The sequence below is a fragment of the Littorina saxatilis genome, linkage group LG8 (genome assembly GCF_037325665.1).
Source record: "Littorina saxatilis isolate snail1 linkage group LG8, US_GU_Lsax_2.0, whole genome shotgun sequence".
NCBI classification, from domain to species: Eukaryota; Metazoa; Mollusca; class Gastropoda; order Littorinimorpha; family Littorinidae; genus Littorina; species Littorina saxatilis.
This window is the reverse complement of record NC_090252.1, coordinates 46314237-46327113: the sequence shown is the minus strand read 5'-3', so window position 1 is coordinate 46327113 and position 12877 is coordinate 46314237. Positions and strand designations below refer to the sequence as shown.

At 42.3% G+C, this 12877-nt stretch overlaps 2 protein-coding genes across 3 annotated transcripts in view; one reads left to right on the top strand and one right to left on the bottom strand.

The window, feature by feature from the left end:
* LOC138973663 (nephrin-like) overlaps positions 1-12695 on the bottom strand; it is a 63383-nt gene extending 50688 nt beyond the window's left edge. Inside the window, exons 1-2 of one of the 2 annotated variants that reach the window (XM_070346392.1) lie at positions 12588-12695; positions 9238-9504 (exon numbers count right to left, since the gene is read on the bottom strand). In XM_070346392.1, coding sequence (XP_070202493.1) covers positions 9238-9343 — 106 coding nt within the window. In that variant the 5' untranslated portion in view covers positions 9344-9504; positions 12588-12695. The remainder of the gene's footprint in view (positions 1-9237; positions 9505-12587) is intronic. The other variant, XM_070346391.1, reaches the window with a different exon arrangement.
* The window catches only part of LOC138973674 (chitin deacetylase 7-like), a 144258-nt gene that overhangs the window by 56798 nt on the left and 74583 nt on the right, over positions 1-12877 (top strand). The window lies entirely within an intron of this gene.

Here is a 12877-nt window from a genome sequence, read left to right as displayed (position 1 = left end):
AGAATACCGCCGTACAACAAGTACAGAAAACAACCACAGACTGATAAAAAAAAAATATTTAAAAAAAACGCACACACATTCAAATAATAATGTTCCCCTTTTCTTACCATTTCAAAAAATAATGTTCCCCTTTTCTTAGCATTTCAAACAATAATGTTCCCCTTTTCTTACCATTTCAAACAATAATGTTCCCCTTTTCTTACCATTTCAAACAATTATTATTCCCTTTTCTTCCATTCTCACCGAGCGCTTCTCCCTACCAAAAGCTACACAGAGAATACTTGTCCTGACATCGTGAGAGCTCCATCTCCGTGTCAGAACAATTCCAATATGGCTGCCTGTCTGTGGCACTATCTGCTAATAATTGCCTTCTTTTAACCCGGCTCTCTGGTCGTGAAAACGTCTTCCTCCCTCCACAGGAAACGGCCCAGTCAGACATTCCACACCTGAATGGTTCTGGGAGGAAAAGTTGAAGGAGAGGTCTGCTGGGGGCTGTAGCTGGGAAGTGGGGTGGGGGAGATGGATGGGGGGCGGGGGCAAGAGTGAACAGTACAGGGGAACCTCCCCCCCCCCCCCCCCACTTTCTAAGACTCCCCAATTCAATACTTCCTCCCCTTTAACACTGTCCACCCCAACTATGTTGACCAAGTTTTTTTTTAGCCGAGACCAGCTGTGCTGCGGCAGGTCACTCAGAATTGTCGTAACTGTGTAGAGACTGTGTATCAACACGCTGGAGTGCAGGCGTTAGATCGACGTTACAGGAAGCGACTGAAGCTAACAGTCTGAGCTGATATATCCGTACCTGGTCAGATAGAGCCATAATTATGTGTGGGTACGGATATATCCGTACCTGGGAGACAATGAGTTCACACAACACAACACCCCCCCCCCCCCCCCCTCCCCAATTCAAGACTTCCTCATTTTTAAGGCCTCGCTTTTTCAGAATAAAAACCAAAAAAGAATGGTAGGTTTGTTTGTTTGTTTGTTTGCTTTACGCCCAGCCGACCACGAAGGGCCATATCAGGGCGGTACTGCTTTGACATATAACGTGCGCCACACACAAGGCAGAAGTCGCAGCACAGGCTTCATGTCTCACCCAGTCACATTATTCTGACATCGGACCAACCAGTCCTAGCACTAACCTCATAATGCCAGACGCCAGGCGGAGCAGCCACTAGATTGCCAATTTTTAAAGTCTTAGGTATGACCCGGCCGGTGTTCGAACCCACGACCTCCCGATCACGGGGCGGACCGTGCCGGTCCAGAATGGTAGGCAAGTGGAACGTTTATTGTTGACAAAACAAAATGTTGCATTTACGATAGTTCGTCGACCCAAAGGTCTTGGAAGTAGACGGACAAACAAACACTTACGAACTAGGTAATGAACTTATCTCAAGATCGTGTGGATGCTCGCTTTTAAAATGCCGGCGAAGACACTTTTTCAGATTTTCTGTTCATATACATTGGAACCCCCCTTTTAACCTCTACAAATCTGAGAAAATCAGGTCTTAAAAAGGAGGGAGTCTGAAAATGGGGGGTCTTAAAAGGGGGGTTCCACTGTATAACTTTTGTACACGTGCATTCACCTCCATAAGACTACCTCATTTTTAAGACCTGATTTTCTCATATGTTTTTGAGGTCTTAAAGTGGGGGTTCCTCTGTACAAAGAACTCAACTCAAAACAATGGCATGATCTTTGGACAAATGTACGGTACAAGCGTACATCGGTAATAGGTTGGGGGATGTGAGGGATGAAGTGAGGGCGAGGATAGGGGTACGTGTGTGTATATATATATATATTATATGAAGGGATAGATAGGGAGGGAGAGTAAGAGCGAAGAACACCGAGTTGGCGAAGAACGAGGGCTTGAAGTACAAAGAACTCAACTCAAAACAATGCCACATGTGGTCTTTGGAAAAAGTGTAGGCCCACAGTAAAAGCGTACAGCGGTAATAGGTTGGAGGATGTGAGAGATGAAGTGAGGGCGAGGATAGGGGTGTGTGTATACATATATATATATTGGGATATAATATAGGGAGGGAGAGTAAGAGCGAAGAGTTCACCGAGTTGGCGAAGAACGAGGGCTTGAAGTACAAAGAACTCAACTCAAAACAAGTCAATGCCAAGGTCTTTGGAAAAAGTGTAGGCCTACAGTAAAAGCGTACAGTACAGCAGTAACAGGTTGGAGGATGTGGGAGAGACGATGGTAGGAAAGTGGGCATGGGGGAGGGGGAGGGGTGAACAGACAACGGGGTTGAAATGGTTTCTGGAGAGAGCACATTTTCTGCAAAGGGCAGGGTGGGGTGGGGTGTGTATGGGTGGATGGGTAGGGGTGGTGGTGGTGGTGCCGACGACTGGGTAGAAAACAATAGAATGGTTTCTGAGGACGGGACATGTAAGAGCAGCATACCGTCCAAGGAAGTTGGGGGAGTGGGAGGGAGATGGAGAGATGTTGACGGAGGGACCCGGGGTGGGGGTAGGAGAAGAGAAGGAGGGTGTAACGTAATATCGAGCTCAAAATAATGGAACGGTCTTTGACTGAAAAAGTGTCAAATCTATTGCTTCAACTCAACTCAAGGGCGGGGAAATAGCTCAGTCGGTAGCGGCGTGTGTTCGATTCCAACGTTCGAGAGATTATTTTCCGGAGTCAACTTTGGGCACTCTTCTCGGTGTCCGGACACCCCCGTGTGTACGCATGCGCACGACAAAGATTCACAGCAAAAGTGAAGTCTCAGGGCTTGGAAAAATGAATACACGCACGCAGGAAAAAGAACCACACACACAACAAGAAATTCCTCCGAGGTAGGAAAAACACCCCCGTCCTTACCATTCTCACTGCCACCAACTGAGAAGGTTATTTCCCTTTGACCATTAATATGTCCCTCTATAAGTCCTTGTAGAATCTTAATCCACCAATAACTCCCTAACCGTGTGTTTGACTGGTCCCAATTTTTGTAAGGACCGTCTCAGGAATGTATAGAACCTGTTCACCAAGTTTGGCGACGATCGGTCCGTTCATTCTTGAGATCTATATGCGAACACAAACACACAAACAAACAAACACATGGACCGAATCCTATACACACCCCTATACCGGGGGTGTAAAAAGTAGCGCCGTACTGTATGGCAGCTCGCTGTTCCCAGTGAGAAGGCAGCCCGAATTTCCATGAAAGTAACCTCTCGAGACTAAATGAAATAGTATCCTAATCTGTCATCAACTGCAGAACGAAAACAAGGTATTTACTAAAGCAAGTGACTATAATATCAAGTCCCTTATTTCAGAGTTTTGGTGAGCAATGCGAATAATATGCACTTGACTTATGATATCCAGGATGTCCAAAATACACAATGTCCAAATACAATGTCCAAAATACACACTCTAGTATTGGGAAGGTGCAGCAACTGTTCTGAGTAGTATGCGAACAAGCCTAGGCGTGCCTTAAATTCACTTGTACTGTAAATTAGCAATCGTCACATCCGCTGGCAAACTTTTTCGCAGTCAGGTGTGTAAACTTGCATCTCATGCTCTGTATCACCTTCTGTGTCAATTTATCTGAGCATCTTTCATCCACGCTAGCTTATAAAACTGTGGCACTCTGTTGAACGTACAACTAGTCTCTTGTGTCGAGAATTGAGCTGGCAGGGGAGGGGAGAAGAAGGGGCTACGGAGATACGGTGGGGTTTTTTTTTACATCTGGAACTGGAAGATGTATAGAAAAAGACAAAAAATACAGGCGGATGTGGGGGTGGACCACAGAGATATAGTTGAAGTTCTATGTCTCTGTGGGGTGGACTGATCACTTTGAGGGGCACTGCTTCACACCAAAGGGCCCTTTGACCATCCTACCCTTGTGTTCAGGCAAATGATAAAAATGTGAAAATGTACAAGTCGCATCTTATTAATCAAATCACCTGCTGTTTTCTCGCGGGGCAAAAAAAACCACTTTGACAAAACTGCTTTCGTGTTCAAGCAAAGTATGGAAATAAGAAAACTACCCCCATCTTCTTTATCAAATCTGCACCGATTTCAAAGGCAGTATCTCCAAACATAACGCAGCCTTTTAAAAAGCAAAATGCTTGGATTTTGGTTTTTTTATGTGCGGGCCGTCTTAGTTGCCTGGGCTCGGCGGTGGGGGTGGGGGCGAGGAGAAGAGTTGGGTAATGTTTGCGTAGGTGTTGGTGTTGATGGTGGTTTTTTTCCTTCTTCTGTGAAATCAAACAAATGCACCAGAACTATCTTAATCTAATCTTGGGATGCTTCAGCGGCACGGATAAGCATCAGTGCTAAAACCGTGTAGCCTGAAAAAGAACCCGGATCATTGCTTGAACATACCACCCATGAGACCCATTGGGGCGTTAGAATTTGTAAAGTGTGCATCTACTCTGCATTTTATTTATTTATTTTTATTTATTTATTAAAAAGGAGATTTCTATAGCGCATAACTAAAAGCACTATGCGCTTACATTTTCTTTGTTTTTTGCTTTCGTTTTGTAGTTTTTTTCTTCTACTTCTTCTTCTTCTGATCTGATCTATTTCTGTTTTGTTCTGTTCTTTACTGTCTATTTTGTTGTTGTTGTTACAAGGAGTGCCCTATTCTTTCTTTCTGTCTTTTGTTGCTTCTTTTATCTTACGTTTTTTTCTCTCTCGTTTATTCTTCTTGTACCGTTTGTGCAAAATCCAAAATGTTCACACGAAAAACAAACTTTTTTTTAAACACACACACACACGCACCTGCACGTTTAATTCTTGTTTTCTTCTTTTTGTGTACACAATTGCCAATTGTTTTTTTTTTATACCACCAGAAACAAAAACCGTAGATAACAAAGCAAAATCTCCTGACACGAAATAAAGAAAAAATAAAAAAATCCACCACACTCCCAAAATTGATTTCAAACAATGGTGGAATCTTTTGGCTCAGGATCTGTCCCCAAGAGCTCCACAAAACTGCACCCATATAAACACAGCACAAGCTTCTGGCTTTTCCACAACCCTTGAACAACCCATATAAACACAGCACAAGCTTCTGGCTTTTCCACAACCCTTGAACAACCCATATAAACACAGCACAAGCTTCTGGCTTTTCCACAACCCTTGAACAGTCTTAAAAAATCATTCCCGAGCCCTCTCTGTACTGCCTTATCCACAGAGCCCCATCTGTACTGGCCTATCTACCCATCATCATCTGCTCAGCATACGCCCCTTTAAAGATACACATGGCCGTTATTGCAGTGGAAACCATCTTGTCGATCACGATTAATTTATACGTTACCATTCATGTTTTTACGTGGGATAACAGCATCATTTTCCTTGTAGTACAAATAAATGCACTTTAATGTAGCTTTTTTAATTTTTATTATTATTGATTGATTGATTGATTGAATGAATAATTGATTTATTCAACAATTTTCTTATTAACTAAAATAAATACATATTTAGTACAGGTAGTTTACTTGCACTTCTTAAAACTTCACAGTCTAAGTTATTTTTGTGCAAAGCAAGATTTTTTTATTTTACATTTAACTGAATTAGTTCATCACTGACACTTATACTAATTAGGCCAAAAAGAAAAATATGTCTGTTTCCGGTAACACGACCGACCCTATGTTTAAGCGCCGACCCTAAAGTTTTTTTTCGCTTTTTGCACACACACAAACAAACAAAAATAAAAATATGAGGTCAAGTATACTTTAAACTTAAAGTTTATTTAGTTTCAATATACCTAGGTCAAAAACATGTGAAAAATAACTGTAAGTAAATTAAGGAAGCGTTTAAAAAACACCAAAAAAAACACGTCGTTAACAAAACGTAAGAAAAGGTAAAAAAAAAAATTTTAACAAATAAAAAAAATTAAAAAAACACCGACCGACCCAATTTTTTTCGGCGATGTTACCGGAAACAGACATATTTTTCTTTTTGGCCTTATGTAAAAAAAAAAAAAAAACCATCATTACAACAAATGTTTGTTCTGCTCAGAAAGCAGCCAGGCTGTAGAATTACAGTATGTGTCCAAGTAGAACGATGTTCTCAATCCATGTAAAATCCTGGACAGATCTGTGGGCTTTGCATACTTCTTCTTCTTCTTCTGCGTTCGTGGGCTGAAACTCCCACGTACACTCGTGTTTTTTGCACGAGTGGAATTTTTACGTGTCTGACCGTTTTTTACCCCGCCATTTACTAGATTTAGGCAGCCATACGCCGTTTTCGGAGGAAGTATGCTGGGTATTTTCGTGTTTCTATAACCCACCGAACTCTGACATGGATTACAGGATCTTTTTCGTGCGCACTTGGTCTTGTGCTTGCGTGTACACACGGGGGGTGTTCGGACACCGAGGAGAGTCTGCACACAAAGTTGACTCTGAGAAAAAATCTCTCGCCGAACGTGGGGACGAACTCACGCTGACAGCACTCTACCGACTGAGCTACATCCCCGCCCTATCTACATGCTGATTTACACAGAAAGAAAGGTGTGTGGCTTTAAGCCTCACAGTCACACACACACCCTTATCCCATGTAAAAGGGTGAAAAGATCTGTGGAGTTTACATGCTGATTTACACAGAAAAGAAAGGTATGTGGCTTTAAGCTTCACACACACACACCCTTGTGAGTTGTCCCATGTAAAAGCCTGAACAGATCTGTGGCGTTTACATGCTGGTTTACACAAAAATAAAGGTATGTGGCTTTAAGTTTAAGCCTCACAGTCACACACACACCCTTATCCCATGTAAAAGGATGAAAAGATCTGTGGAGTTTACATGCTGATTTACACAGAAAGAAAGGTATGTGGCTTTAAGCCTCACAGTCACACACACACACACCCTTATCCCATGTAAAAGGGTGAACAGATCTGTGGAGTTTACATGCTGATTTACACAGAAAGAAAGGTATGTGGCTTTAAGCCTCACACACACACCCTTGTCCCGTGTAAAAGGGTGAACAGATCTGTGGAGTTTACATGCTGATTTACACAGAAAGAAAGGTATGTGGCTTTAAGCCTCACACACAGTGACACACACCCTTGTCCCGTGTAAAAGGGTGAACAGATCTGTGGAGTTTACATGCTGATTTACAGAGAAAGAAAGGTTACGTATGTGGGTTTAAGCCTCACACACACACCCTTGTCCCGTGTAAAAGGGTGAACAGATCTGTGGAGTTTACAAGCTGGTTTACACAAAACTAAAGATGCCTTAAAGTATTATACACACATCCTTAGATGCGTGAGCAGGTCTGTGGTTTCCCCGAAAGGACGGCACCTATCAAGTCTCAAATGGCCATAATCCCATGTAAAATCCTTGACATGAATAATCTATGATGGTTTACATATATGCAGAAAGGAGGTTTACTTTTAGTCTCAGATGCCTTCATGCTCTGTACAAGCTTCAACAAAACTGTAATGGGTTAGATCATGGTTTTGACAAGAAAAAACCCACACACAAGTATGATACATATATGTCTCAGATGCCTTAATCCCAACTTAAAAGCCCTGTGGTTCTAATGATGGTTTAGAGAGGATTAAGCCAGGCGGGATACGGTGCACGAAGCGAAAGTAGGTGCCACCCACACGGGAGAGAACAAACTGCGGGGCCCGATTCGTTGACATCATAACAAATCTCAATTTCAACTAATCCAACACCGCGGCTGACTCCCACCCGGTTGGTCACTCTATTGTGCACCTCGGCCCTGGTATCTTTATTTGTTTGTTTGTTTGCTTAACGCCCAGCCGACCACGAAGGGCCATTTCAGGGCGGTGCTGCTTTGACACATAACGTGCGCCACACACAAGACAGAAGTCGTAGCACAGGCTTCATGTCTCACCCAGTCACATTATTCTGACACCGGACCAACCCGTCCTAGCACTAACCCCATAATGCCAGACGCCAGGCGGAGCAGCCACTAGATCGCCAATTTTAAAGTCTTAGGTATGACCCGGCCGGGTTCGAACCCACGACCTCCCGATCACGGGGCGGACGCCTTACCGCTAGGCCAACCGTGCCGGTCCTGGTATCTTTTAAACTCTCAGGTGTGCAGTATGGGGGGTTAGGAATTCCTCTCGTTCTGCCGACATAAACCATGCGGTACGAAGCCAATCGCAAGTCGTGGCTGGCATTTTTTGCCAGGCCTGCTATTGTTGGAGGTGTACTAAAACCCTTCTCGCCAGAATGGCTGTTTCATTGTCAGGAATTAGCATGACAATCAAGACCTTGTGCTTTCTTCGCTGTGACAAAGCAAGCGCTGGTATAAGTGGCAATGATTGTTATTGTGTTGCGGCGTTCTTGCATACCTGGCATGGTTAAAGGTTTGGTGAAAAGGTTAACTGGTTGAATTCACTGGTAAGAATTCGATTTGTGACACAAAGAATGGTGAATAACTTCCTCCTTATCTGATAGAGGTATCGCTCTAAAAAGAATAAAGGGAAAAGAAAAGAATTTTAAAAAAAAAGGAGACTTTGTTATTGGAATTCAGATCATTCATACAATCCGAACTGATTTCGATCCGGTCATACAGAGTCCTTCTCCTTATCGTCTACAAAGAGCATTAGAATAAGTACGTTTGGAACCTCCGCGTAGTAGTTCAATTCCGCTTTGTTACGGGAGCTATCAAACGAAAGGATATTCACAGCGCTATTAAATGATCAAATTACAATGTTACAAATCTGTGAGCAAAAGATAAGAATGCAAAAGAAAAGGATGCCAACGAAGGGTTCCCAATGATTTCTTCTCTTGTTGTTTGTTGAAGTATTCATGCTCAGTAGCGAATAGATAATTGCATACACAGCCTCTCTCTCTCTCTCTCTCTCTCTCTCTCTCTCTCTCTCTCTCTCTCTCTCTCTCTCTCTCTCTCTCTCTCTGACAAAAATGACATTTAACTTTTAAGCAAAAAGGACAAACACACACACACACACACACACACATACACACACAGACCGACACAGACATACAGACAGACAGACAGAGAAACAGACAGACAGACAGACAGAAGCCCAAACTCACACATACACACACAGACAGAGACCGACACAGACATACAGACAGAAGCCCAAATCACACACACACACACTTTCACACACTGACAAAGAAATTAGCTCTCTCTCTCTCTCTCTCTCTCTCTCTCTCTCTCTCTCTCTCTCTCTCTCTCTCTCTCTCTCTCTCTCTCTGTATGTTTTCTACTATTTCTCCTATCTTCAACCTATATCGGTCCCTTGCCAAGTAACCCTCTCCCACACACACACACACTTACCTGTGGAGACCAAGAGGGTGAGAGCAATGAAGACATGGAGCACCTTCATCGCCAGGCGTCTGGTTGCCCATGACAACGGTATCACTCTTCTTAGCCCGGTTCTCATCTTCCTTCACCCCTCCTTCCTCCCTCCTCCTCCACCCCCTCCCTGTACAGGTGTTCCTCAACTTTCGTCACAAAGGCGTGGAGAGGTGTGTTGGTGGACTGTACATTGTTGTGACGAGAAGGGGTATTTTAACTGATGCTCATCTGGGGTTCAAATCCGTTCTGAAAAACACGAAAGAAAAGACAGTTAGTATCAATTATCATATATCAAAAATACAGAAGGATTAGGCAAAAAAAAAAAATAGGTGTGGTTACGGTAACATAGCCAACAAAAAAATAGGGTAGGAAGGTAGGCAATCACTTTTTTTTGTTTAAACTTTTTTTTCTAATGTGTACAAATTAAACCTACTTGACAGGGAAATAAGTGTGCGACTCGAGCGCTGTCGCTATCATTGCGTTTTCTGCCCTCGTTTTTTTTCTTTCTTTTTTTTTTTTCTTTTTTTGACAAATGTAATAAAAAGTTATAGGGTCGGCCCCTAAAAATAGGGTAGGTCGGGTTACCGTAACCACACCTATTTTTTTTTTAGGCCTTATTGTTCTGCTACGTATTTGGAGATGAAACCCATTCTGAAAAACAAGAAAGAACAGATAGTTGATATGATATTATATATCAAAAACGCACAAGGAATACTTTAAATTGTTCATCTGAACTTGAATTCCGTTTTGAAAAAAAAAGAGAATCAAGAAACAATGATTAAAATAACCATTTAAACTTGTTCAAAAACTTGAAAGATACAGGCAAACCTGCCCTTGCGGCCACCTCCCAGTAACGACCACCTACCTACCCATTACGACACCCCCCCCATGAAGATCCCTGACGATGTTTTTGTTACAAATTCACCTTTCCAGAGCAACCGTGCACCTGTCTCTGACGACCAATTTCGGTCGGAACCTTAGTTGGTCGTTTTAGACAGGTTTGATTGCCCTTCTCATGTAAACGATCATTTGCACAAGCACAGCACACAATAAGAAAACAAATTGCTACTTGAAGTACTTCCTTTGCAGAGTAAGATTTTTTTTTTCTCTTCAGTCAGAATCAGTTTTGCAGATTTCCACTGTATCAGTGTATGGTGACAGTGACAAAACTAATTCAACAGAAACATGTCCAGCAGTAACACTACATGGTGACAGTGACAACACTAATTCAGCAGTATCCATCTTACTTGACGAGACGGCATATAAACGGAAAGCAAAGTACGTTTGATACCACAAACCACGCTACAAAAGGTTATCATTATCACATTATTAATATCACATGAAAGTGAAGCAGCAACTTGAGTGTCTACTTGCACGGTTCTGAAACTCGAGTGATTGCCGCTTTCTTTCCCCTTTAGTAAGCTACTCATGTGATGTTAGCTTAGGCCACAAAAAAAATAGGTCTGTTTACGGTAACATAGGCCAAAACAAGAAGGGCAAAGCCCATACGACTCACATGCTTTACACATTTTCCTACCAAAATACATGTGACCTTGACCCAAGGTCAAGGTCATCCAAGGTCATGCAACACAAAGCTGTTAATTCAAGACATAGGAAGTACAATGGTGCTTATTGGCTCTTTCTACCATGAGATAGGGTCACTTTTAGTGGTTCACTACCTTATTTTGGTCACATTTCATTAGGGTCAAAGTGACCTTGACCTTGATCATATGTGACCAAATGTGTCTCATGATGAAAGCATAACATGTGCCCCACATAATTTTTAAGTTTGAAACAGTTATCTTCCATAGTTCAGGGTCAAGGTCACTTCAAAATATGTATACAATCCAACTTTGAAAAGCTCCTGTGACCTTGACCTTGAAGCAAGGTAAACCAAACTGGTATCAAAAGATGGGGCTTACTTTGCCCTATATATCATATATAGGTGAGGTATTCAATCTCAAAAACTTCAGAGAAAATGGGAAAAATGTGAAAAATAGCTGTTTTTTAGGCAACATTTATGGCCCCTGCGACCTTGACCTTGAAGCAAGGTCAAGATGCTATGTATGTTTTTTGGGGCCTTGTCATCATACACCATCTTGCCAAATTTGGTACTGATAGACTGAATAGTGTCCAAGAAATATCCAACGTTAAAGTTTTCCGGACGGACGGACGGACGTCCGGACGTCCGGACGGACGGACGACTCGGGTGAGTACATAGACTCACTTTTGCTTCGCATGTGAGTCAAAAATAAGGTCGGTAGGTCGGGTTTTTTTTTTTTATTTTTTTTTTTTTTTCCAAAAAACCATATTTTAACGTTATTTTGCCAAAAAAACAAGATTTTTTTTCTTTCCCAAATGCCAAAAAAAAGTCTAGGGTCGCGCGAAAAAAATAGGGTCGGTCGGGTTACTGTAAACAGACCTTTTTTTTTTTTTGGCCTTACAATATATTTGTCACAACACCAACTTCGGATCAGAAAAGTCTAGGTTAAAAATGAAAACAAAAAGGGAAAACTCAATCATGTCTGCACCGTTCTGAAACTCGAATGGCGTATGGCTGCCTAAATGGCGGGGTAAAAACGGTCTTACACGTAAAAGCCGTGGGAGTTTCAGCCCATGAACGAACAAACTCGAATGGTTGCCGCTTTCTTTCCGCTTAGTAAGCTACTCAAGTTAGCTTACACCATATCTGTCACAACACCAACTTAAATTTTGTATCAGACAATGATCTAGGTTAAAAAGAAGGGGAAAAATGCCAGCACAGATTTTTAGTGAATGGAAATGACACTTGACAAGTTGAAAGGACCAAACCAAAACACGAGTTTTGTTCTAGTTAGATCTAGATTCATTCACTATGTTCAAAATTAATTGCACTGTGCTCCAGTTCTCGCTTTCCTTGCACGTTCCATCAATCTACTATGAAGACTTTGATCACTCAGGTCATTTTATCATTTTCAGTCAGTGCAACAAAACTGAAGAAATGACGCAAGAATCCACACACCAATGCACATTTCATAGAATTCGTTTTATATTCTAGTTTTGACCTTCTATCTTGACGTGGCGGCCCGGGCAGAACAGTCATACATCATCCCGGACACAAGTGCAAAGCCTTCTTATCCACAGAAGAAGTAAGCACTGGGGAGAGCTAAAGTAATCGTCAGTGTTCAGTCGAGCCTAGCGTCTTATCTACGCCATTTTTTTCGCATCTTACTCTTCATTACCCCCCTTGCATCAGCGCGGGGGTTGTCGGTTCATACGGAAAATTGCAGTAATTTGACCAAATGGTGAACACTTCAACCCAAAGATCGATTATAACTCCGCAACCAAACCTGATTAACTAATTGTCGGCTGTCCGGATGGCTTCCCTTTCCGCTGGAGACGATATTTTCAGCACAGAAAAATCGAACACCACCATCTTTAAAAAGACTACTTTTTCGCGCTCGTGGCGCGTCTCGCAATGGACTCGCCCATGTGGCGCCACTTGGATCAAACCATTACTGTATCGTTTTGTTTTGCAACACTTCTTGACTGTGCAACATTGTTGGGGAGAGGGTGGCACACAAAATTATTCTGTTCAGACTTGTGGTTTTTTGTGTGTTTTTTTTTTAAATTCTCTCTC